Here is a 26,865-nt window from a genome sequence, read left to right on the forward strand (position 1 = left end):
AAACATAATTTAAGCTAACCATCGATGAAAGGGGAGGGGTGAGTTTTGAAAGGGCTCGCGATCGGAAATGTTTCGTGATTGAAGCACTAAAAGCGAGATTTAAGATATTTTTCGATGATGTTGAAGAGAGAGAGGGGGGTGGGGGCATTCTCTCGAAAAATTTTCGATCTGTTGAAACCGCAGTTTTAAAAATTTTAGGTAATGTTAATGGGTGAAGAGATTCGGAGTCCTCCCCTGTCAAATGTTCAAAATTGAAATTCAATTAACTCAATCGTAGACAATTTTAAATACTGTAGAAGGTTTTGGAGATCTCCTCCGAAAAATTTTCTGAATTGAAACCTTTACAATGAAATTTTTGAGGATCTTCGGTAATATTTGGACGACGACAGTTTTGGGAAACCTAAGGGAGTTTTTTTTAACATTACTGCCCAAAAGACGAAATTTATTCGGCCTTGAATGATGATTAATGATTAATGGAGAGGGTGTTTCTTGGAGGTTCAGTTGGGAGCAAGCACACTCACGGTTTTTCGAAATTGCAGTCCTAAATACTCAGGTGTAGGCCATCTTTAATGACGTTATGGTAAGGGATGGGGTTTGAGAAAGTTTTCCCGGGATTTTTTCAAAGCCTAAGTTTTAAAAACTCACTTCCAGCCCAGCTTTGGGGACGTAAATAGAAGGGTTTGGAGTTCCCCACTTTTCCTTTCAGTTTGGCTACGCCCCTACTATCTTCATTGTAAATTTTAATTATTGATAAACATATTGTGGTAATATTTTCTTCCAATTTTTCTTTGCCAAACATGGTTATTTGCTTGGATTTTCCATAATAAAGTTTTCAATTTCCCGCCTAATATTTTTGTTTTCCTGCAATTCAAACGTTTCTGGCCTTAGAAAAAGGACTTTTAACATTTTGAACGGAATTGATAATTTTCAGCGATACCTTAGGTCTCTATTCCACTTCATCTTATTTTAAATGTGCCTCCTGCATCTCTTGATCAAGCTTTGATTTACTTATGATTTTTACATTCAAACATTTAGAATTTTTGGTGTGAGTATTCATTACAATACCTTGAATCGCTCTTTGTATTTAACTGTTTTTCTCTCTCTTTATTTCAAATTTATTTCGGCGACCTATACATTTTTCTCCACTTAGCAATTATTTTCAGGACAACATTTTTCTTCAAAAAAAAAAAAAAAACATATGGGAATGTTTCGGCGACCCCTATCCTATTGGCTGCCCTAATGAAGCTGCCCTATTTATGGTTTTTTTTCCCCCTCTGTCTCTCTCTTTAAACTGAAGAACTATATGAAGCATGGTTTTGTATGACCAGGGCCGCCGAGAGACAAGGCGTGCACTATGTTATTTTTGTCGCCGGTCCTCCCTCCCATTTTGCTAATTTTACTCTATGTACAATACTTTAATTTGAGTCGAGCCCATATACTTTCCGACTAGACAGACATACCCACTCTGCGGCGTAGTCAAGTCTAGCACAGAATATTTTTTTTTTTTTTTTTTTTTTTTGCGTTAGTAAAAGTTTCCGCGGTCCTTACTTAGATACTTTTAATAAAAGAGAATCATGGATGTTCCTAAATTGTATTTTAAGATTACATTTTCTATTCAAATTTTACAAAAATACTTTTTGTCACTATTATTTCGATTGTTCATTTATAATAACTATATTAATTTTAAAAAACAACGAAGAGTTTTCCTTTTTCTTCGTTAGTTGCATCGCTAAGATGAAATTTGCGGCCCCACTTCTGAAAAAATGGGGGGGGGGGGGGGGGGGGGGGGGTGCTACGGCGATGGTCCTGAAGAGTAAGTGAAAAAAGTATTATCAATGCATCTATTTCTTGCTGAATGAGTTAAAATATTTTTTCATTCCAAAGTTCAAAAATTCATTTTCTAAAGAAAAAAAACCTTCTGGAAAAAAATCCCCCCAAAAATTTTGATGGCGCAACTTGCGCCATAATCCTCCCCCCCCCCCCTGTGGGCACCCCTGTACATTGGGATGAGGAGAAAAATTATCGTCATATTTTCCCATCCACGATGCGTGACACGATGTGTCTTTGAGTGGAAAAGAAACTAATTCTGAAGTCATTTGCATTTGAGGTATTGAGAGCAAAGGGATGTAGGGGAATATGGGGCAAAGTGAAATAGCGGGGGAAAGTGAAATAGCGGAGCAAAGTGAAATAGCGGAGCAAAGTGAAATGTTGAAATATTTACTCTGCTTTTAGCTCCACCTATCTGGTATTATTTTAACTATGTAGTACCATATGTAGTCTATTCCAGTCAGGAAAAAAATACCGCCAAAGATTAAAGCATTTGTTAATATAGGCAATTTAAAAAAATTGGTACTCATATTGTAATATTTTGTTGTAAGTCAAAAATTGTTTTTATTACTATAAAATGATAAAGTTCTTGTTATTACGATTTTAGATACTAATTGAGAACTACTAATATTCAATGCAGTATTAATTTAGTTAATATTAAGCTTGTTTGTATTGTAAATAAATTGTACAAATAGTCAAGTACATGCGGGCAAAGTGGATGGGGCAAAGTGAAATAGTTTGTTTCATTTACTCACTCAATCATTTAATGTAAATCACTTATGTTTTTATTTATTAATTAAATTATTTATGTTCCTTCATTTAGTAATTCACTTATTTATTCATTCAATCACATATTTTTTTATTCGTTCATTCTTTTACTCGCTCATTTATTTTTCTTTATATATTAATTGATTTATTCATTTAATTATTCGTTTATTGTTTCATTATCTTTTCATTTGTTCATTCAACCTTTCATTTACTGATTCTTTTGATCAAAAAAAATGATTCATAATCGAATAGAATACATTTCATTAGAAAAATATTTAATTTTTCACTTTGCCCCATAAAAAAAAAGAAAATTTCCCCCCCTTTTTTTTGAAGATTTATATTTACTGCCAAAAACAAAAAACACTGTTTGAAAGCAAGTTTTATTTTAAAACACAATGCTCTTTCTTTGTGTACTGCCATTTTTGAAAAAAAATTTCCGATTTGTTCATTTTGAAAAAAACTCAGTCATCTTAACTATTTCACTTTGCCCCACACTCCCCTAAGTACCAAAAGTTAAAATTTGGAGACAATCAGTATAAATGATAGGAGAACCTCTCCGCTGTTTAATGGTAAAAGATAGTACAAGCAACGATCTCATACAGGTGTTGCTATACAGAATGATTTAGAAAAAATATTCAATAAAAGCCTACCTAGGATCTGAGCTTTGAACCTCGTTTTACTCAAAACTTCAAAGAGTTCACTTATATTCCTTTGCTTTTCACTGCCTCATTTTAAATATGTTGTAATAGAACTAATAAAACTGTCGCATATAAACGTTCATTTGAATAGTTAAATATCTTTTTAAAAAATATATACGAAAAATATTTTAAATTCCCAATTTTTACTTAAAAACTTATATTTAAAATTTTCCAATTAGAATTAAAATGTAAATATCTCTCCTATCAATGAAAATATTCGAATAAATTTCTATACTTTCTTGAAATTCCACATGTAGCACATAAAATCACACACGTGAACATTTGTTTAGAGAGTTTATATCTTAAAACTGTTCTTAAAAAATCGACGAATGAATGAAAATAAAACTGCTTAAAACTATTCAGTGAATAATACAAAATTCTAAACCCGAATTGTTACCATTTAGCTCTTAAAATGCAAAAGCGATATTCTTTAATGAAACAATTTTTAAGAATAAACGGTAGTACATTGTTGATACATCATTTTTCAAACATAATTTTGTTTAAATTTCTCCGTTAACTTTGGAAATCAATAAGCAAGATTTTAAAAGAGGGTACATAGCATAAACGAAACTACTTAGAAGCATTGAAAAGGAGAACTTGGAGAGTCTACAGACTTGGAGAATAAATTAAAATTTAACTTAAAAGTATATAAACTTATTGTAAATTCATTTACTGTTCAACCACGGATTGTATGGAATTTTCAAACATCCAAATAAGAAGAATCTATCTGAATGAGGGGGGGGGGAGTAAAAATTCTATGCCGGTATTCCGCTCATTTGAATGAAACTCTGCTTCTGCAGAAGTTGGCATCGCTAAAAAATAATAGATTCGTCCATTTCCGGCTGTAAAACGAATGTTTGTCTTTCCATGCAATCCGTGGTCAGACAGTACAAATAATATGCTCATGTCACCAAATTCTTAAAAGCAGTGCATAGTTGAAAAAAAAAATGCGCATCATAAAGACGCACGATAGAAGTAAAACTTTCTTTTCTATCTTTTACAATGAAAACTCACTTCGTGAACACGTTTTCTCTCGCGCCACGCTCTTTCCACGTTCTTTCTGCATCTGACTTAGGCATATTTACAACAAAATTGTATAATTTATTGAAGAAAATGGATTATAAACAAAGAGAAAACTAAACAATACTTGAAAACTGCTTCTTAATTATTGAGAAAAACAATGTAAAATAATTATAAAATTAATTTTGCTACGTTAACAAAATCATTTAAAAGCTGAATTTAAGCAATGTAGATTGCGCTTTAAACTGATGACTGGAGTAAAATGATATGCTTGCTTGATTTCAGGCTTGAAATTAATTTGTTAAATTTATTAACAAAACTAATATTATAATTGCTATTATTTCTCATAGTTTTTGGCGATAATTAATAAACAACTACGTCACTTTCGTCACTACTCAAAAAGCTTGCGGATCGAAACTTCAAAGCCCTTGCATAAGATGTTTCACTCCAAACAAATCGTTGCAAAGTGATTAATCCATGATGAATAATAGTTAAAGCATTCAGACATTCGAATCCACCTCCTTTGAATACCAGATTCACAAAACTAATTAGCGTCACCCATCCTTCCCATTCAAGCATAAAAATAAGGTTAAATGAAATTATTATGAGCACAGTTGGTGATCGGAGAACGCGGGCATCGAGAGAACCACTGCAGGATGTGGAGAGGGCGTAATGGAATACAAATTTGTTATTAGAGGGAAGAAATCATTCGTATTCTGGACAACAAACAGGAGTCATACCATAAAGTGCTATCCGTTTGAATTCCATTGTTTTCATTGAATGAGCATATGAATATATCTATTCAGTGAATAACTTTTAAAGGGGTTAACATCTAACTTTTAAATGGGTTGTTTAAAGAGGAAACAATCGGTCATCAGTGCACTTGATTAGTTCCGATTCTTTACCAAATTAAATTTTTAAGTTTCAAAGTCTATGTCAGTGGGGTATTAATTTAACATGTCGTTCAAATATTGACAATTATAAAATGAGAAATATAAAACAAATAACGATTTGCACCAAACGCAATAATAAGATTTTGATAGTTCAATCAGATTTTCGGATTTCGAATGCAGCAATTTCGGCTTGAACCTTAACCTATTATTAAAAGATTGAACATTGCAACAAGTTATGCTTGCTGAGACGATGAACCAAAGCTTTAACATTCCTTTAATTAAGTCTTCAACAAATGGTTTCAGAAAAAAACATGTCATAGGTGCTCGTATATATAAACTCACTCTTTTTGAACGAAACTTAGACTCGAAAGTGAGGGATGTAGACAGATTTAAAAAAAAATCAAAATCTGATCCGCAGAATAAAAGATTGAATATATGTGGTTACATTTAAAAAAAGATCTAACATATTAAGATTTTATACTCAGAAATCAAAAGATTACGAAGAAGAGACAAAGAAGATGCAAATATTATAATATAATTCCATTTTTCAAACATAATTTACCTTCGGAGCATCTCAAAAACTCCTCTAATTTACTGGGAATTTTAGCTTTTTTTTTCTCGAGAAATCTGGGGAGATGGAGTGATACTAACGGAAATAAATAGACAAATAAATAGCGGAACAACAAGTTTTACGAATGTGCTTAGTTTACTTATCCTTCTGACTGACTACCCAGCTATCATGATCTACACTTGGGATCATAGTAGCTACTATGAATAACATAAAAGTTCATACGAAAAAAATTCAACCTTAGATTTATTTAAACTATACGGCAAGCAATCAATGATAAATATAAATATAGTGACATTACTTAAGCTACCTTAAATATTATCATACACTAGAAAAATCTTTTGAGAAGTCTGCACAAATATAATTTATAAACACTGATTTAAAAAAATTCCCCAATGATTTCAACTCACATTTGGCTTGAATTTAGATTCCAGCAAGCACAAAGATTTACCTTACAGTCATTCAGTTAAAAGACAATCGCTGTTTTTTATATTTATGTAATTATTCCATTTGAAGTGACCTCAGAAATTCAGAATACAATAAAGAAATATTCAAAGAGAAAATGCACAAATACAACTTTGAAAACACTAGAATGAAATGCTTTGAACGTGAATTGTATTTACGTTTAGCTGGAGCTTCACCTCAAACAATCACAGATTTTCAGTAAAGTCACACAGCCGAAATGCAATCGACGGTTTTTGAGTAAATATTGTATTTGTAAGTGTCAGGGTAGGGGGGGGAACTGAGCATCCAATAAATATTCTGAGAGATATGCACAAATACGAAGTTTTCAACACCAGAAAAGAATGCTTTTACAAGTGAATCCAACTTACATTTGACTTGAATTTAGCCTCCAACAAGCACAAAGAATCCCAACGAAGTCACTCGATGGAAACACAATCGCTGGTTTTTATAATTAAGTAATTATTTCATTTGTAGTGACGTCAGAAGAGAACACGCTACTCTTAAAACAATCTTCTGAATATGATTAACCACCAACCTGTCGACCGAACAAAACGACCCGTTGGATTCAATTTCTGAAAGTGTGATAGAAGTACTGAAAATTAGTCGAAGATTATTCCAATTCCTAAACACGATACGGTCTTGTTTTAGGAGATATTTAATCCAGCAGTTTCTTTTCTGCTAACAGTTGATGCTATCGGTTAGCAGCACGGTGTGTCGGGTTTTGTTTTCTGCTTGTTACTTTGTTCCAGCTTTTTTGGTGATGTGGTATTGTGAAACGCGTTCGAATTAGAAATGGCCTGCATTGATAAAATTCATGACCTTGGAATAAAAATGTTCTGTAACATCCTGGTTTTGCATTACAATGGCAGGAGGCGGTTCTTTGATAGTTATCTGGAAAAGAATAAGTATGTTCATTGATGTAAAGAATTCTTTTCTTTTCAGGTGGGTTGAAAGAAAGTATTCTAAATTTCACCGTAGGGGCCACAATTTGTTACAATAAACCAATCAAGGAAGCTTGTAACTAACGTGTATTATGGAGCAATATTTCAAACAACTTCTTAGCATCGAGCACTTTACTTGTTTCTACGCAAAAAAAAGGAAGAAAAAGAGAAAAAAAATACCAGATCGATATGATTTTTTTTCTCTACGCATTTCTATCTTTTTTTAAAAAAATTCTGTAAAGTCATTTAATTAAACCACTTTTAACAAGTAACTATAAATTGTATCATAAATTATAAAAACAAAATATAAGTCACAAGGATTCGAATTTTAAATCGCTGTGGATTCCAAAAGATTCGAAAAAAATGTCTGAAGCTTTGAAATACATTACTGTAATTATTTTTAGCTATGCAGTATTAAATGTCTTAGGAAAAGTTACATCTATCAATATAGGTTTTAACAGTGAATGTTTATCAGGAAGCGAATGCTGAATGCAAAAACTCGATGAATAATATTTTAAAATTCGGTGTTTCGCTAATTTATTGGGTATATGAATGTTGATATTCACAGGCAAATGTTAACATTTACCAGATTTCGGCATCATGCCATGCTATCAATGTACATATTACCATCACAGTAACATTAATACCATGCGCACTTCGTAGCACCCCTCGCTTTACCGTCAGGACCTACTTTAGGTACCCGAGGTTTACCTGGCATGAGAAAAACAAACATGCAGTTTTGCACTGATAGTACAAAGCAAATTAATAGTAAAACATAAAGAAGTTTCTTAATTTAAAAATGCATTTCAAAATCGTCAAATGCGTATTATAGTCTGCTTAGAATGTATGAAACTTTAGATCGAGGAAAATTTTACTCAAGGCATAAAATTTCGTTAAAATTGAATAATAAAAAAGAATGATATTTATAGTATAAAAAAGTTTAAACTAATGAAAAGAAAATTAATGATTAACAATCTTTGCAAAAACTACTCGCAAGTTTATTTAAAATCTGTACTCTATCAATTTAAAGAAACTCGAAGTCTCCAGATTTTGAGTTGCTTTTAACTCATAACAAGACAATCAAGATAAGAAAATTAAAAAGCTATTCATAATGAGTCATAGATTCAAAGTTTCCTGAAATGGCGAACCTTAAGTACCGTCATCTTCTCGCGGTTGCACCAATGATGCGTTTTTTTTTTATTTTTAAAACAGCGTCTATAGCAACTAAAAGATATAATGATAAATATATGTGCAATGTGTGCTTTTAAATTTGCTCTCTGGCAAATTCAGTAGAAATGACTGAATATACTTCTGAATTTCTAAATTAATTTAAAAGGATACATAGGCATTGCGGCTGCAATATATACCCCCCCGTGGGATCTTTTACTAACTAAATCTTTCAACGCTGAGTGACCTTCCTTTGTCCTGCCGATGAACTAACAGCGTTCGCAAGTACGTACTGAACAAATTTTGCCGACAGACAAATTTCCTTCGGTGATGGATTGGGGAAACAGAATGCTTTCTCTTCAAAAGGCTTCCACACGCAAGGAGACATTCTCAAGCGAATAAAATTCCGCATAATTATTTATCAGTGAACAATCAGAAGATCAGTTTAGTACCTGTTTACAAAGCATTGCAAAACATGAGCATATTAATCATAATAAAGGCATTTTCTTTTAATTCTATTACGATGTGAGATAAACCTTTCTTGCCTTGATGAATGACCGCCATAGTAGGAAGAATAAAAATGATTGGATTAAGTGTAATTTTTCACGTTTATTTTTTGAGATCAGATGAAATAATTTTGACGCATTTAAATTGATGCATTTCATTCATTTATAGAAGTCCAAAAGATTCATAAAATTAAATGACTGATAACCGTTATGTAATTTGTAAGGTCACGCCTTTCAGACGAATACATCCGAAGCAATTATAGTAAACCTTACTTTTTATTTGCTTCTGTATGAAATACTTAGCTAAATATGAACTTGTTCTCAAAATAAATCAATAACTTAATTACAAACGTGAAAAATGAATGCATCTTAAGACATCACAATTTTGTTTTTAGAAAATTGTTATATAGTAGATTTGAACCATTTCTGATTGTTTGGGAATTTTATTGATAGAATTTGTATCACAATATTTAAACGGAGAAATTGTCATTTTTATTGCTATACAGAGAGAAACTTTTTAGCATTCATTCTAATCAATGAATGTATTTTCTTAGGGTCATAAATATTTGTGCCGATCAATATATTCTAAAAGAGTTTATTCTGCTATAAAAGTATACTTAGTTTTATTTTTGTTTGTATTTTATGTTAGTGGATATCAAAACATTTAAACACAGTTTCAAAATTGGCCAGATCTTTTAGAATGCATGCAGCTCTGTTGTTGACGTTCAAGTTCTGGGTTTCCTTCGGAAGTAATTTTCTAGTACATTAAATGAATGAATCCTAAGTGATATTCACTACCTAATACAAAACATTTTCCCGGCATGGTAAAAATAATTTGATTTTAATAATATTAGTTCCATGATTGTTTGCTGCAGAGTAGTTAGCAGTCTTGTGTACTGTGTATATTAAGTTAACTCACCTTTTTTTTTTTAAATATTGCTACGCTAAATATCAGATTTTGACTAATGCACTGAAAACAAAGCGACTTAACTGGCACAATTATCGACTGATAAAAAGTCAAAAAACTTGGTTTTCGAGAAATTTCTTTTTAACAACTTTCTTGATTTCATCAAAACAATTTTCATTCAACGTAACTAGATTATAACATCAGTATTTTAATCCAGTTACGGGCACTTTTTTTTTTCATATCCCTGTTTAAATGGCTGCTGAACTTCCAATTATTCTATGTCTATCGTCATCTCGCACACTCTATAGAAAAAAGTATTACAGAATATATTTTAATGAAGAATATATTTAATAATTAGAAAGTCATAAAAACATGCACATTTTGTTGTTTCACGCGTTTTACATAGTACTGTGAATTTCCAGCAGTCGGAATCGAAGTTGAGTCTCATTTTCCCTCCGCTCCCTTAGCCCTGATTCTTACTCCACTAAAGTTCATTACTCTTCATTAAAAACAACGGGATTTCTCTTCCTTTCTCTCTCTCTCTCCCTCTCTTTCGAGTTATTACACACCACATCTCAATATATTTTCTCTTGGAAAAAGAATAGCAAAGATTCTGTTAGTTACTTCCTTGCCATGATCGACAATTTTTACAACATCAAATACGCGAATTTCTATTTGCAGAACGTTTTCACACATGAGTTCAAAGAGATGAATCTTGATTCTACTTATGCCAAGCATAGCTTTATTTCGGAAACATGCTAGCTAAATATTTATTCTATGATGCTACCGTGGAGGAGAAACAAGTTGGATCTTCCTATATTTGCGCGAATAAATTACATCAGAAGGAAACGAGTGAAAGTGACCTTGCAGTACCTAGTTTAAATACTATTTGATTAGTATGAAAAGAACTGTGTCTCTGTTTACGCTGCAATTAAGACCTTTTCCTCCATCATTTACGGCAGTAAAACACTTCAATATCTATTCTGCCGTGGGCAGTTAAAGGGCAGTAACTGCAAATTTTTCATTTTTCGATTTTCAGCTTTTTTGTCATGTATTGTACGTTAGCTTTATTGCGCAACTTGCTCATATATGTCTATTTCCAATGTTTTCCAATTGCTAGTGTTGAATCAAAAACACGTTTCTTCAAATGTCTCGAAAACTTATTTCTGCAGATACTGCCGTTCACCTGCCCACGACTGCACTGTTGGAGTAACCTCATCCCAACACTCAACTGCAGCTTGTTATATTATAAATTTTAATTTATTGCTTGCAGTTAGTTTGTTGTTGTTGTTTTTGGTAAAAAATATTAAATAGATTCGATACAAATTGAAAAATTCAATGTTGTAAAATGGAATTTTGTTGCGAAAATATCAATATTGGATTGTGGGATGCCCTCAGCTTGAGTTAAATTTTAATTTTACTTATCATTTAATTTATTTTGCCTAATTGATGTGATACGATCCAAAAACGTTTGACTTACAAAGTTACCCCAACTGCAGTTGTGACAAACCTAGCCTGACAGCATTGCGAAGATGCAGATCCTAATCACATTATGGCGATGTTGCCAGGTTTGGTTTGCCGCCACTATAGAAAATATGGTGACGCAATGTTTTCAACAAACAACTATTTTATATCACCACTCCAGCAGGATGCTCATCAAAAAATTTGACAAGTTAATGCAGAAAAGTTCTGATTTTTCAAGATACCCCATGATTGTCTTATGACGTGGACTACCTATTGATATTTTTAGGAGCTTGTTTCAAGCAGTAGTTTACTCATTTGAGTGTGGGTCTTAGCAATGATGGTACAGTTAAACCTGTGTAAGTTGACACTTGCTGTGCACTACTTAAGTGGTCAACTCAAACAGGTGGTCAACTTACAAAGGTTAATTTATATGATAAGGGCTGATTCCGTGCCTGAAAAAAGTGGTCAACTTAGACAGGTGGTCAACTTACAAAGGTGGTCAACTTACAAAGGTGGTCAACTTCACAGGTTTTACTGTATTCTGCTGTAGCATTTGTGTTGGAACGCCATCGTTGCGTTGCGGTGCGGGTTTGAGAGGGACGGGCACTATGGGTTTTTATTTCGTTTTTGCTCACAGTCCCTTTTTTTTATTTAACAGGTATGAAAACGGGCTTTGCTATGGAAGAAAGCTATTTATAAATTTCTACTGAACAAAAATAGAAACAAAGAGATTAAAAAAAAATTCCAATACAATTTTCGTCAATTCTTAATCTACTTTTCCTCTATTTCACTTTACCAATCAAACCGAAATCAAACGCCTAAAAAACCTTTACGAAAGTGCAAAAGACAAAACTATTTTATAACACTACATTTAGAACAATTTATCAGTGTTAATAACTCATTCTCGAAATCTAGAAAACAATTGACACAATTTATCGCCATTGTATCAAGAGCCGCAACAAAGGAACAAACACGGGCTCGTTATCCAGTAAAAATCCCGCACAAATCAAAGTCATATCTATTTTCCTTACCCACACCTATGTTTTATAAGTTATTCCTCCGCGTGAGTTGTAAATATTTATGTTTTTAGAAACACAGCGCGTTGAATATGTAGTCAGCTGTGCGTCGCATGTGTCACTTCTACACCTGACTGGGCCGCCCGACCTTGAAGCATATCGTAAGCTTTAACTGCGCGGGCGGCGATGGCGAAACGTGAGTTAATAGCGAAAGTGAAACAAAAGGTAATTGGGTGAATCATTCCCACAAACTGATATTGGTGAGAGATTGATTTTCAGGCGGATCATTCTCGGTCGGTAGTCGAGCTCGCTTATTGGAATATCGGTTGAAAGAATGTCCCGTTTAATGTGATAGGTTTTCAATGTACCAAGCCGTTGCAATTTGTCATTTTGATCAAGTATAATGGAATTAGAAAAAAATTTCGTGACCATTCAAATAAACAAGCTCCACAGTTGTAGTTTACGCTTTTCGTTCGAAAACATCCGAGTGCTTGACAATTTGATGATGCGTTTAACTTTCGTAAAAAAAAAAATTCTTTTTTTTTTCTTTTTGTCTCGATTTTGGAAGAAAGACAAGTGAAAAGTTTCAAGTTTGTGCCGGAAATATCTACCGAAGTCAATAATTATCTGAACTGTGAAGTGAAAAAGTTTAATATCCGTTTTTTAGCATTCATTCATTGTTAAATTTCATGATTTTCAAGATAATAAAAAATGCTGACGGGTAATCTTTACCAATATTATAAAGAGAGTGGGCGGATTTTTGTGTGTTTATATGTTCGAGGTAATCTCCGGAACCCCTTCACCTATTTGAAAAATTCTTTCACTATATGAAAGGTGCTTTCTTACTGAGTAACATAGGCTATATTTCGAAAAAATCCGATTAATAGTTCATTTTTTATTTCAATTTAGGCCCAAATTTCACGTAAATTGCCTATTATTGGCTATTAAAAGGGGTGAAAAATTACTTGCACATATTAATATTTTATATCGTTGAAAAGGGTAGAATTTTCTACGTTCTAAGCAATTTGTTTCAATGCTCTAACTTCATTACGACGGGAGTAATTTGCGTTTTTAGCTTGAACTTTTTTAGGCTTAGCTGAAATTTTGGCAATACTTTCTTCATTAAATCTTAATATATAAAAATCTTCTGTGCGTACGTTTGTCACCATAAGATTTTTAAACGACTGGACCGATTTTGATCGAAATTTTTGTGTGTAATTAAGTTGTGGCAAGCATGGTTTCGAAGCACGATGGTCGATGGATCGAATCAGAAACGTTTTTGTTAATGAATTAATTACTTTAAACATTGGATGGTAAAAAATCTCCCAAATGATTAACATTTATTTTAACCTATTGTTGAGCGAGAACTGAAATAAATATTTAACCCGTTGCCAAAGGACAATAAGAAAGCTAGCTCTGCTTTTTATAATGAAATTTCCTACTGTAATATGTCAATTGGGAATAGATAAAACGTAGAGAGAGAGAGAGAGAGTGAAGCCTTCATTTCTTGAAAGTAACGATTTTAGGTCACGTGATATATTTTATAGTAAAGTGCTGAAAGGTTCACGTAAAACGTGAATTCTGTCGTCGTAGTTGAACCAGGTGAACGGATCGGTGCTTTAGGTTTTCCTAACCAAATGATCAGAAAGTACCGTGTCTAGCAACATTCGTTTCTCGACTGAAATCCATCTGAGTTTTGGCACCAATGTTACGAATACTTTAAGGATTATCTAACTAATCAGTACATTATTAAAGGAAAAGATGATGGAATTTAAAGACGAAACAAATTTTATTTTATCCAGATAAATTACGACAGGGTTCTGTACACAAAATATCAGTGCAGTGGAAGATCTTTATCTTAGGTGGAAAGAACAAATCAGGCAATATATGAAGTGTTAATAGTTTTCGTTCAAAAGATCGGACTGCTAATCAGTCGGAGTTGGCTTCGCTCACTGATCGGCTGGATTACAGTAATGTGGTGGCTTGGCGACTTTGGCTATAAACAATAGAGTTGCGTGATCATTTGTTTACATTTTAAAGCTACTGTTAATGTAATTTATTGTATTTTTTGTTTATTTGGCGAACTATTTCAAGTTGCAAAGAATTGCTTTTCGTTTTTAAAGAGTGTTTAGTCATTTTAGTTGAAGAATGTGTTTATTTTACAACGGGGGGCGGGAAGGATGAGTGATTTTTGCTTATTCAGAGAACTTTTTTTACCTTCATCATTTTTTTAAACGATATCCTTTCGATTGTTTTATTCTTTTTCATATGGGGGATGTTGCAGCGGGATTTCCCGATTGTTCTATATGGGTAGTTAGTTTTTTGCACTGAATATCTGAGGATGCTTTTTATCCTTTGAGTATGACTGGAAAGAACAAACCATCAAGTACGGCAGGAAAAATAGTTAATAAAACAACTGCTCAGTGAGCGTTAGATAAATCAAGTTGTAATAAATATACGCATTCTGACACCAAGCAGCTTAAAACATTTTCTTTTTGCTTATTTTTTTCAACAAAACGGTTCTAACACTTGATAGTTTGTTGAATTTTTTTAAACTTTTCAATTTACAAAGTTTGAACAGAACAACGTCTGTCGGGTCTTCTAGTTTATCAATAAAAAGTGAAGGATTGGCCCACACTTTTCTTTTTGACACCGTTGGAAAATGCGACATTTTTTACTCCAGAAATATCTCGACTTATGGTCGAAAATATAACCTTCTATCTCCAAAGGAAAAAAGTTACAAGCCGTTAAAAATAAACTTCGAATAAATCTAATTTCCATTAAAATTGCTGATGTTTTGTTTGCATTGCCATGGTTACGTCTTTTAGCTTCGCTTCATTTTAATTTCTTAAAGGCCCACAAACTTGGCGCCACGGAATTATTAAGCAGTAGGGAAATGTTTTCGCCAATTCGGCATATTTTACGATCTACGTTGTGTTAATTCACCCGTACAATGTAGAAATTGTGGGAAGAATTTGAAAGCTAGGAAACTTAGCAATTTTCCCAATTATCGCCAAATTTGTGAACGCCAAAGACCAAGAGCTAATGCATTTCGACCATGGCCTTGCTGATAGTGACAGAAGCAAACGATTATAGCCCATAATTGACGATAGCGCCAAACCCCCAGTTATCGAAATATTTTCGAAATTACTAATGAAAAGAAACCAGTGCATCGAAAAAGCAGGAGGGGATAGAAGTTGTATTTGTACGCGCTTTTACATTTAATTGTAAAGAAGAACATTACTATGATTTAACTTTCAAAACTTAATGATATCCAAACAAAATATCAATGTGAAAAGTAACCAAGTTCGATCGAAATGAGGTTCTGGGTAGACGGCGTAACCGACAAGATTCAGATCTCAACGGATAACAAGTTCCATAGCAGTTCCTCATGGAAATTGGATTGCCCGATGTTCTTCAATTCATTTTGAAAACATTTTTTTTACTTTCTTTCATCCCGGATTTAAACTTGCCAAGTTACTGTATAATTGGAGTGGGCACATGTTTTGGAAATTGTTTTTTGACGACCAAAACTTGCCGCAAGTTTAAAATCCGGAATCAAAGAAAATAAAAAAAAATGTTTTCTGAATGATTTGGAAAACATGGGACAATCCAACTTCTGAGGAACAGCTATGAAACTTGGTACCCGTTTAGATCTGAATTATTTTATCAGTGACACCGTCTACCCAGGGCCTCATTTTGATCGAACTTTGCTCCTTTTCACATTTATGTTTTGTTGGGATTTTATTTTACAGCAATCCATAGCGTACGGTAATGTCTACAGCCCTGCTATTTTAAGACAATAGAGAAAATAATGCCTTTTAGTTCAGAGCAATTTTATGTGTAACGGAAAGACAGTTTTCTTTTTTTTTTTTTTAAAGGTTTAAGCAATTACAGTGAAATTATTTTCATTTCAGCTGTCTTTTTTTTTCTCTGCACTTCATTGTTAAAATATGAAAAACGAGAAAGAGAAAAAAAATTATATTCCTTTTTCCTCAATGCTTGTGCTATATTCTTCTCCGTGATGAAATGAAACTTTTCTGAACCAAGTTTTTGGATATTTTTGTGATATTGTGTATTAATTCAATCTTTTAACATACGAATACTTTCGTGATCGAGAATTAACAATAAGAAACTGTTAATTTAAATAATTTTTCATGCACTAAGTTGACAAAATTCAAGTTTATGCGTTTTGACGGAATAACTGCGGTGGAGTGGCTTTTAAAGTCCATTCATTGCTATAAAAAAGACGATATTTTTAATTAAGTTAAAAATTGTTGCCTTTAACTTTTATGACACTACTGTTGTTGTTTACGTGTCCATGGTTAATAACCATGGAAGGATTGAGGTCCATTGCCTCGAGATTTTGGACTTTTTTATTATTTTCAAATCGTTTAGATTTTATTATCGCCTAGTGTCCGCCAAATTGTAACACCACTTGAGTTAACATCAAGATTAATAATGATTTCCCCCAAAAAAGGGGCAAAAGATCCCCCTTAGAAACACCCGATTGCAACCAAAAGGGGAGGTGCACAACTAAACCCCACTAGGAGTATACGTACCAAATTTCAACTTTCTAGGACATACTGCTGTTGAGTTATGCGACATACATACGCACATCCACACATACGCACATCCGCACATAATACGCACATACAGACGTCACGAGGAAACTCGTTGTAACTAACTCGGGAATCGTCAAAATGGATATTTCGCGTGTATATATGTTATTAGGCACTTATCCGCGTGTGGTCGAGTCGGAAAAAAACTCCGAATTCATTCGGGGGTGAGCAAAATGGAAATTAAGGTCGATTTTTGAGTGAAAATTTTTTCGCGAATACAATACTTCCTTTTTTGTAAAAGGAAGTAAAAAACTACAAATTCGTAAGCCACATTAAATATTGATCATTTAACAATTATAATGTTTCGAGTTATTTGCTTTTATTTTATAGGTAACCTCACTGTCTGAACCTTTAAAAATGTTGAAAGCAATAAAACCTAATAATATTGTCCTCTTGTTTTTCCAATTTATTATCTTACTAGAAAATCACCCGTCAAGGTATGACGGGTGCAAATTGCTTCTTGATTTGAGAGAAGCAACTGCCTGTTTGGGGATATTTTGATCTTTGAAATTTTGGGTCGCATAATTTTGGGCAATTGTTCCTTCCTGGGAAAATCAGCGAGATCGAAGTACACTCTTTTTGGTGCCAAAAAATTGGCAACAGTTGAAAAAAAAATATCAAGAATCGTAGCTGTTCTCTCGCAAAAATATGTACAAAATGCAATAAACATTCTCAATTGTAAAGTAATTCGTGTTTATAAATAATTCCATTGCTGGTGAAATCAGTGCGTTACTCAATCAGTGATTTGGCTACTATATACAAGAGGATTTGTTAAATGTCAATTATTCAGATTTACTATCCGCTATGTCGCTACATAACGTAACAAGCTTATAAATAACATTTTTTTTGTTAGAAAAACAGAAATTGCTACGCGTAACTTATTTTTTCCAGATAATGATGGAATATTTCAGAAAAACGTTTGCAGAAAAATTTATTTTCGAAAATAATTCTTCGTTTCAATGGGGTTGTTTCCATCAGTCAAAAGTACTAATTTTAGTCACTGAAATTGATAGAATGAGAAAAAAAAAACACCATGAAGCGAGGAATTTTTTTATTTTCAAATCGTTTAGATTTTATTAATTTTTTTACAATGTCCGATTTTTCAAACAAGGTGTGGTCTTTATGACGTCACATGTGGTGTACTTTGGCGCGTTACTCCACTGGTACTCGGAATGTTTACGCTTGCTGTCTACCGCGTTTCCAGGCTATGATAATTCAGAAGCGAATTAAATATTGCTCTCTACGCTTGCTATCAACCATTATTGTTGCCAGTACATGTGAGTAAAGAAGCGAATTAAATATTACGCTGCGCGCTAATGGCATCAGTGAATGGCATTTCATCACTTGCGATGTCACGTGCAGAAGCGTAAAAAATGAAATTGAATCTGCGCCCCGATTAAAATATTTTTTTTTTTTAATTAATGAATTTTATCAAATTACTTTAAAAATGGTCAATTCTATGTTTTTAAACATGCTCCTTTCAGAAAAAATATAATTTTATAGACTCTAGCTAATGACTTGAAAAAAGGATTTTTAAAAGCAAGCAATAAGCCTTTATCGTTTTCAATCAATACTAATGTAATATGTACTTTTTATTGGGGGTAGGATATTTTTTTCATACTACCAGCGTTTAGATTTTCCCTTTTTCGTATTATCTCACAATCGGGATACCACCGTTAGTGACCTTTTAATTTAGAAATACGGAATATGAGCATGAACATTAGACAGTCAACAGTAAAAAAAAAAAAACATAATATAAACTAAAACCAACAGCAGAAACTAAATAAACAGGTACGCAGAGATGTACTGGATCCGTTGGTAAGAAATAAATAAAAGCCTTTGTACAGAGAAGTAAAAGAAAATAACCAACGTTCTGTAGCACAAAGTTACAGATTACTGCAGACACGTGTCACGGGACATCAAAGAACCCCTTTTTCAATTCAAAATAGTCAGCTTTTGGATGTAAAGACATGACTTTTACCGGATGTCTTACACCCAAAAGCTCACTGTTTTGCATTGAAAAGGAGGTTCCTTGAAGCCCCGTAACACGTGTCTGCAATGATCTGTAATTTTGTGCTACAGAACGTTGGTTATTTTCTTTTATTTTTATTCCTTTTAGATCCGTAGGTATTGGCAAAATATCATAAAATCATCAACGCCTAAAACAGCATCGCTGGCATTTTTCTCGTTTGAATTCGGAGATTCGTCCACGTTTCTTCCCCAAAAGCCGAACATAATCCCAACTGCGGTCACCAACCCAAAGCGATAAAAATAACACCAAAATGAACCTAATGCAAAAAAAAAAAAACAACGATCGCCCCATTGTTACCAACAGCTTTTAATTGCGCCGCATTTATTCCGGCCACCTTCAGCAGGTTCTGTTCGGCTGGCCCGTGGTTGACCCCAAAATAAAGGGCCCACAGTCAATTTCGAGGGTCCACCATGTGGAACGGTACAAATCGAAATGGCTGCACTCGCTTTTTGATGGACGGTAACTGCGAGTTGCTATTTTGAGGAATCTGTTGAGTGTTATTTCGTTTTAATGTGGCAGCGTAACTCTGCAAGTTCACATGCTTAAACTTAGAATACAGTGGGTTCTTTTTTTCCCCTTTAAATCTTCAATTCTGTTAATGTGTTTTCCGTTCAATACCACGAAAATCAGCATCTTGTGATAAAATGGCGGTAAAATGCTGTCACTCAAAGTTGAATTCCGTCTGATATGTAAAAAATTACATACATTTGAAAAGAAGTGCAAGGGTTGAACTCCCGTTAGCTCCCATATAAATTAAGCCCTGATATTCCTTCTAATGTGTAAAACTAAATCTTGCAGCCCAGATTAAGGTAAAGTTCAGCGACCCAAATGAAATAAATTAATCAAGCCATCTTTAAAAAGAATAGCAGCGGTAGTAGAACTTCAGTTACAAGGACAGTGTTGATTGATTGTGTGACAAGGACAGTGTTGATCTCATTCTTCACAATAACTGTTTATAATTTTCAGAAGCGCACATGCTTGACTTGAATACGGGATACATTTTCTTTAGGAAAAACAATTCACGAAATTAACTTTATCTTTCAAGAATGGAGACAATATAATGACGCCCCCCATCATATTGCAAATGAAATTTACATGACCCTTAAAATAGCCTTATATATTCGGAAACATCAGACTATTAAATCTTGCAGTTTGGTTGATTCGTGCTTTGCTTATAAAGATTCGGCAATTTTATAAAATTAAGTGAACGATGTGAAAACTTTTTAGAATTTTAATAAACACATAAGGATTAGCACATCGAATGAGTAAATTTCTTTTACATAGAAATTGTTCTCAAATCCAAAACGTTTACCAGTATGCTTAATTCTAAACATACTTTAGAATACCTTGTTTCTACGGAGAAAACTTTTAGTACCTACATACTTTAATGTAAATCATGGAAGTACAAACGAACATGGCAACACTGGAACCGAGAAATAAATAAATACCTTTATGCAGAGAAGTAAATGTAAATCAATGACGTTTTAACGCACAAAATTAGCAGATTACTTCATACACGTGTTTCGAGGATTCAGGGAAACTCTATTTCAATGCTAAATAGTGAGCTTATGGGTGTCTCAGATGTCTTTACAACCAAAAGCTTACTATTTTGAATTCAAAAAGAGGTTCCCTGAAACCTCAAAACACGTGTATGCAGTAATCTGCAAGTTTTGTGATTTAAAACGTTGTTGATTTTCATTAACGCTATAACAGGTTAAGTTATGAAAATTTCAACTGTCTTTTCTTCAGAATAAAAACAGATCTAGAAACAACTAAACTGATTGCCACAAAATGTATCGCATTTTATTTATGGAGTCTTCATTATTTTCAGAATGTCTGAGACTTTCAACAGCGAAATAATTATTATTTGCTTGAATTTTAACTTTTCCTTTTAAATCTCTTAATTGTAAACAGTAACTATTGCTACTTTTTTTGGCCTAAATGCATTGCCAGAATTGAATAAATACTTTAAAATGAAAAATAAAAAAATATTACGACAAAAATCTCCGCGCAGAGAAATAGTTTATCAATTTTTCGTTTTCCCTAGAAGTGTAGTGCACTTCATTTCTAATTCATATCGTTTGCGTTTCATTACTTATAGTCTGTACGTGTACGTAATCTTTACGTGTTCGTTTTGTAAGCAAATATAGTATGTGTTTGCCAGGACTGTGTCATATTATTATCTCAAGAATTGCGGCTAAACAAAGACACGAAAAGAAGGGGATAAAACGTATGCACAAAGGATTGCCCTCTTACAAAATGTTCATTTTTCAGATCACATAACTGAACTCCATTGATTAATATGTTACGTAAAATTCTGCCCTAGTTTCAGTTTCTTAGGATGAGTTTCAAATTTTGATTTTAGCGATGTATGGATAATATGGTGGGTCACTTAATATTTTTTCCCGAAAATTTATGGGGCACAGGTTTAAAAAGGAGCAAAATGCTCCAAATTAACACGTATGAAATTTCATTTCAGTCTGATAAGTCTTTTGGCCTTCGTATTGAGTTTGAAATTGCGATTCCTGCACTTCCTGCTGCGTTCCAGGTGTCCGCTCCCCTCCAGTTTCGTGGATACAAAATACCCCCCCCCCCCCCCCCCCCGCTGTTTTTCAGTTTCGATAATACTTTTTGATAAAGTTGGGAGGAATAATGTTGCGAAAGAAAAAAAAACGGTAATATAAGAGTAAAAGAACGGGAAAGAAATTGCCGTCTGGGCCAAACTGAGAAATCAGCAGTCGCGGAACTCACTTTTAGTGAAGGGACCCATGACATTAAATTCAAAGAAACTAAAATATTTTCAAGGACTTCCCACTATTACGCCAGATTAAACAGAGAAGCAATCGAAATTTTCAAACATCCCAACAATTTCAGCAAAAAGGAAGAAGAAATTAAGATAAACAAACACTAGCATGCTGCACTCAGACGGATACTTTCCCGAGAGATACTTTCAGCCAACCAGAAACAGCGACGGACGTCCAGCAGCCAATCCCCAACCAGAATGAAGAGAGTTCAAGTTTCATCCAACCAAAAACAAGGACGAACTTTCATCAGCCAATCCTAGATTAAAACGAAGGGAGAGCTAGCCACTTCCCACATAGTAAATAGTGATAACACTTCGAAATCTACATCAGTTGCTAGGAAGTAGCCACCCTGGAAGCTTCGACCATGTTAACACTGTAGATGACCGCTGCAGATGCAGTCGAAACGTTTGGGGAAACAACAATCAGACCATGGCACGACAGCTCAGAATCTCACAACATTAGGGTCTCACACGCAGGAGGGTAAATCGTGTTCCATATATAATTGACTTTTAATCTTTTAGAATGTTTTATTCATTCTATTGTTGGACTTTAATTGTGTTTTTTTCCCCTCAAGTTTTTTGTTTATTTATAGTATTTAATTCATTTTGTGTTTCTTTTACTGTTGCCCTTTATACCTTCTGGCCCTGTGTGATGCTTTATGGTGCATAGGGTTTATTTTATGAGTCTTTTGTTTTTTTAACTGGATACTTGATTAACAAAACAATTTGATGCTTCGGAAAATAAACGCGAGCACGTAAAAGCGCGGTCATTCCTTAAAACAGTGCGAAAAATAATAAAAAGATAGAAAAAAATAAAAATTCACAAGAGAGGGAGGAGGAAGTATTCCCCACAGCATACAAAATATCAAATTCACATCAACACATTCCAAACATCACTCTTTTTAATTCGCAACATGTGGAAGCAGAATTACCCAATTCCAGGTGACGAAAACTCGTCAGTTGTGGCGACAACCTCAGGCAGATGATTCGTGATCACATTAATGCAGTTTTTGTGCAAGAAAGGACATTGAAACCAGTCAGACGACCTTGGGCGAAATCGGAAACTGGAAGATACCTACAAACCAACGCTTAATCCGTCAGGATGCTCACTCTTGGTGAATTCCGTGCGAAGACCCGGGCTAAGTCATGCATAATGTGGGTTGTAAACATCTGAACACTCCCAAGAAGCACGTTTAAAACGATTCGTTTTACAAACTGTTTTTAAGAATGTTTTGAAATTGGCAGTTTGAAGTGTATGTGGTTATGATATGACGGAATACCACCAAGAGAGCTCATAAGGAGACGTAATATGCGTGTCATATCGCTCAGTTTTGCTTTGGAATAAGCTTCCCGCCCTTATTAGCCTACTTTAAGTGAAAGGAAAATGGGGAAAAACACAGAAACAGGCTTAATATACCGTAAAACATATTGCAAAAAACATTTTTTTTTAATAAAAAGAAAAAGATATTAAATAATTTAATAAATATTGGAAAGTAAAAAAAGTTCCTTTTTTTTTTGACAAAAAATGTATTTCAGACAAGTGGAAAGCCCAACTCAGAAAAAGGATTCTTCACCCTTATAATAGTCCGATTCGAACAAAAAAAATTTTTTCCTAGAAATCTCATCTAAGCTATCTCTGTCTTCAATACATAATTTTTTGACTTTAACAGTTTTTTGCTCCATTTTGTACTATTCGAGAAAATTTAACATTAGCACCAACGAATATGGGTGAATCCTACATAAATCCTGGTCTAGCAGCGGATTTCATAGAAGTAATCTTCCTCTTGACAAAGAACGTGAGCAAAAAAAAAAAAAAAATCCCCCTTTTCTTTTTTAATTGTGCTATCTTAAACGTACTTTTTCAATACAGAACTTTTTCAATATATACTCTCTATATTAAAACTAACTGTGTCAATTGCTACAACTTGAAAGCCAAAAAACGAAATAAATGAATTCTACTTTTGTGTCGATAAAAGAGTGAAAATTAGTTTCGAGAGGCCTTCGTAAAATGAAGTTTCCGAAGCAAAAGTTAATATGATGCGTTACCGTGAAAGACCAAAATTGGTGAATGTCAACATTCATCAGTGATTCATCTGTAATAGTCGGTCTTTCGCCAATATCTTGTGAACGTTGACATACTCCGGCGGATGTCAACATTGACCCAATTTCGGATTTTTCACAGTAACATTTGTGAAAAACGTTTTATGACAAATCCCCATAGACTGGTCAATTTATGTAACATAACCATAAACGTTTTGAGAATTACAAAATAGCATAAACCATTTCCGTCGTGTTAGCGATTAATTTTTTCAAATTTTGTGTGGTTTTTTTTTTTTTTTAGTTACTAAATTGTGAATAGATTAAAAAAAATATGAAATTAAATCATTAAACTTGGAGAATTAAGTGGTGTAGCAGCGGACGTCTAAGTTTTTTTTTTTTTTTTTAATTTAAGATTTCTGAATTAGTACAAAAGCATAAACTGCGTGTGAAAATGCTGCCAGTATTGGACATAGCATTTGCATTACTCATAGACCCCTCCGAGGGGTGAACTACAGGCTCAACTATCTCTGCCCATAATTGTTATGAGGGGAAAGGCGATGCCCTGGGAAGGCTGTAAACTTTCCCGCGGACATCTGCTTCTCTCCTCGTAAAAATTACCAATAAAGGCTTTTTTTCTTTCCAAAATTTCCTATTTTTACGTTGCGTTTTTACTATTAAATTCAATAAAAAATCCAATATTATTTTTTATGTTAGATTTTTTTTTAATAGAACATTTTTTTAAAAATCATCTGCGTTAAATATTACAAAATACACACTGTTTTGATTTTAAAATGTCAGACCTATAGAGTTGCCTTTTTACGAAACCTTAATTTGAGTCAAACTATATTCGAAAGAAGTTTAATAAATACGTTTGTGCTTAAAAAGTAATATAAAAAATAATGTCTAAATAGCACAAATTGCAGATTACTGCAAAATCTGCAATTTGCGCTATTTGATATTGTTATTTCTCATTTTGCTATATTAGAAAGACTTACACGACTCTGATTTAAAACCATGACCAGGGCACAGAAGCTCACACGCTCACAGGAACAGGGCTCCAGCACTTCTTTTCAATTTTATACAAATTTTAAAACTTTAGGCGAAATTCAAGTCATTTAAGCGCACTAATAAATTGTGGGAACTATAAGGCTCCTGCACTTCTTAGAGTAGAAACCAAGCCCTGACCATGACAACTAAAGCATGATAGAAATTTTATCCCAAAACCGCCATAGCGAGAAAAAGAAATCCTCCGACAAAACCCAAAATGAATCTACGATGAAAGAAGCCTACCTTTTCAAAGCTCCGCTTTTTCCGTTCTTTCCGTTTCCGATGATGCTCCTCCCGGATACGGAAGATCGAGATGGCAGGCTATCCGGCGTTTCCACAGCCTCCTCCTCTCTCGATTGCAACTTGACGGCGTTGCCGTTCAGAGGAGCAGCCTTCTGAGGCAAGTCGCCGTTGGCAGCACCGTTCACGGTGCCGTTCGAGGGGCCCACCATGATGGACTTGGGCTTCTGGGCCACGGGGCCCCCCTCGTTCTCATCCTCGTTTACGACATATGGCGTCATTTTGGGTTTGAATAATATGGCTGCAATTGATATGAACGCGATGTCTCAGACCGCGGTTTATTCAATGGAAGTACTCACTGATATGCGAATATATAGATGAGATGATCTTTTTATATCCAAAGGCAATAATGTGTCTATGAAAATATTTACTGATATGCAAACGATATAGCCTCGTTGTATTCAAAGGCGTTATCGAAGGATGCACACGTTTTACTCCGTCAGCAAAGCTTGGGTTGTATTTCAAGAGTAAATTTTCTCCGATGCTACAAGGTGTCAACGGTGGAAATAATTTCACCACAGTTATTGAAAGATTATTCAACGAATATTCCACAGATCTTTAATTTAGAACTTTTCTCCACTATTGTACTCCAATATTATCCAATGCAGAAAAAGGTTGAGAATTATGATAAAGTAAGAATTCAAACTTTCACGTTAGTAAATTTTCTCCGATTTTACAAGCTGCCAACGTTTGAAATAATTTCACATCGATTATTAACAAAATATTCCACGAATATTCCAAAGTTCCTTAGTTTACAACTTTTCTCCAATGTTTTATTCCGATACTATCCAATGCAGGAAAATGTTGAGAATTGTGAGAAAGTAAGAGTTTAAGTATTGTGTTATCTTACAGGAACATATAGTACATGAAGAAATTTATGTTTGGCACTATCAATTACTTCCTTAAAATATGAAGTCCAACAAAATTATGTATTTTATGCTTTTTACGTGTTTTAACGTGTCAGAAAATTTTTCGATTCAGCAACTTGTAGCGTTTTTAGCTTGGAAAAGTTCTTGTATCTCAAAAGAAAATTTAAGACAAATTATGAACATTTCTTGTCAATTGCACAGCTACAAAATGTGAAATTATTTTCGACTAGATAATTCAATTTCGAATTTGTTGAAGAATTTGGTAATTTGGCACAATTTGCAGAAATAAAAGATTCAACTTCCAATTTTTAGGGTATGGTCGATTTTGATAAAAATTTCTCTGGAGTTAATTCGTAAAATATAGGTTAAAACATTCAAGCTTCAATGAATTGAATTGTTGCTCCTTTTTTTTTTCAGATGGTTTAGGTATAATTCACAGTAGTTTGTTACACCAAATGGCTAAAAAAATACACCAAGTTTGGAATGATAATGTCACGTACTCACTTCAACTGCAAAAATATAATTTCCGTCGCATCCGTCATCTCCACATGTTGGTGTTTATCCTTACACAAAACAAACTGCGTTCGTAATCCCTTATCTCCGTCTAGGAGATCGCAAGAGGAGAATCGAACATCATTTGGAACTCAAAGAGAACGCCGGCAGGTACCGCCAGCAGAAACAAAACACAAACCGCGGGAAGAGAGGAAGAAATTGACAAGTCGTCTGCGTGATTAACCCGGAGAGAGCAGCGTCCGAGCCATTTTGAGAGAGAGCAGTTTCGATACGGGAAAAAACTCTTTGCTTCTTCACGTTGCCGGCTGGTTGTTGTGTGAGGGCGCTGCGGTCGACTGGTCCGGGTTGTCTCACTGTCAGATCAGGTGGGTGTGTGCTCAAGATGACTGCGAGGGAATC

At 34.0% G+C, this 26,865-nt stretch overlaps 1 protein-coding gene across 1 annotated transcript in view; it reads right to left on the reverse strand.

Moving 5' to 3' along the window:
* LOC129216116 (uncharacterized) overlaps positions 1 to 25,396 on the reverse strand; it is a 296,050-nt gene extending 270,654 nt beyond the window's left edge. Inside the window, exon 1 of the mRNA XM_054850268.1 lies at positions 25,028 to 25,396. Coding sequence (XP_054706243.1) covers positions 25,028 to 25,305 — 278 coding nt within the window. The 5' untranslated portion in view covers positions 25,306 to 25,396. The remainder of the gene's footprint in view (positions 1 to 25,027) is intronic.
* Between the last annotated feature and the right edge of the window lie 1,469 nt (positions 25,397 to 26,865).

Source organism: Uloborus diversus, chromosome 2, assembly GCF_026930045.1.
Source record: "Uloborus diversus isolate 005 chromosome 2, Udiv.v.3.1, whole genome shotgun sequence".
NCBI lineage: Eukaryota > Metazoa > Arthropoda > Arachnida > Araneae > Uloboridae > Uloborus > Uloborus diversus.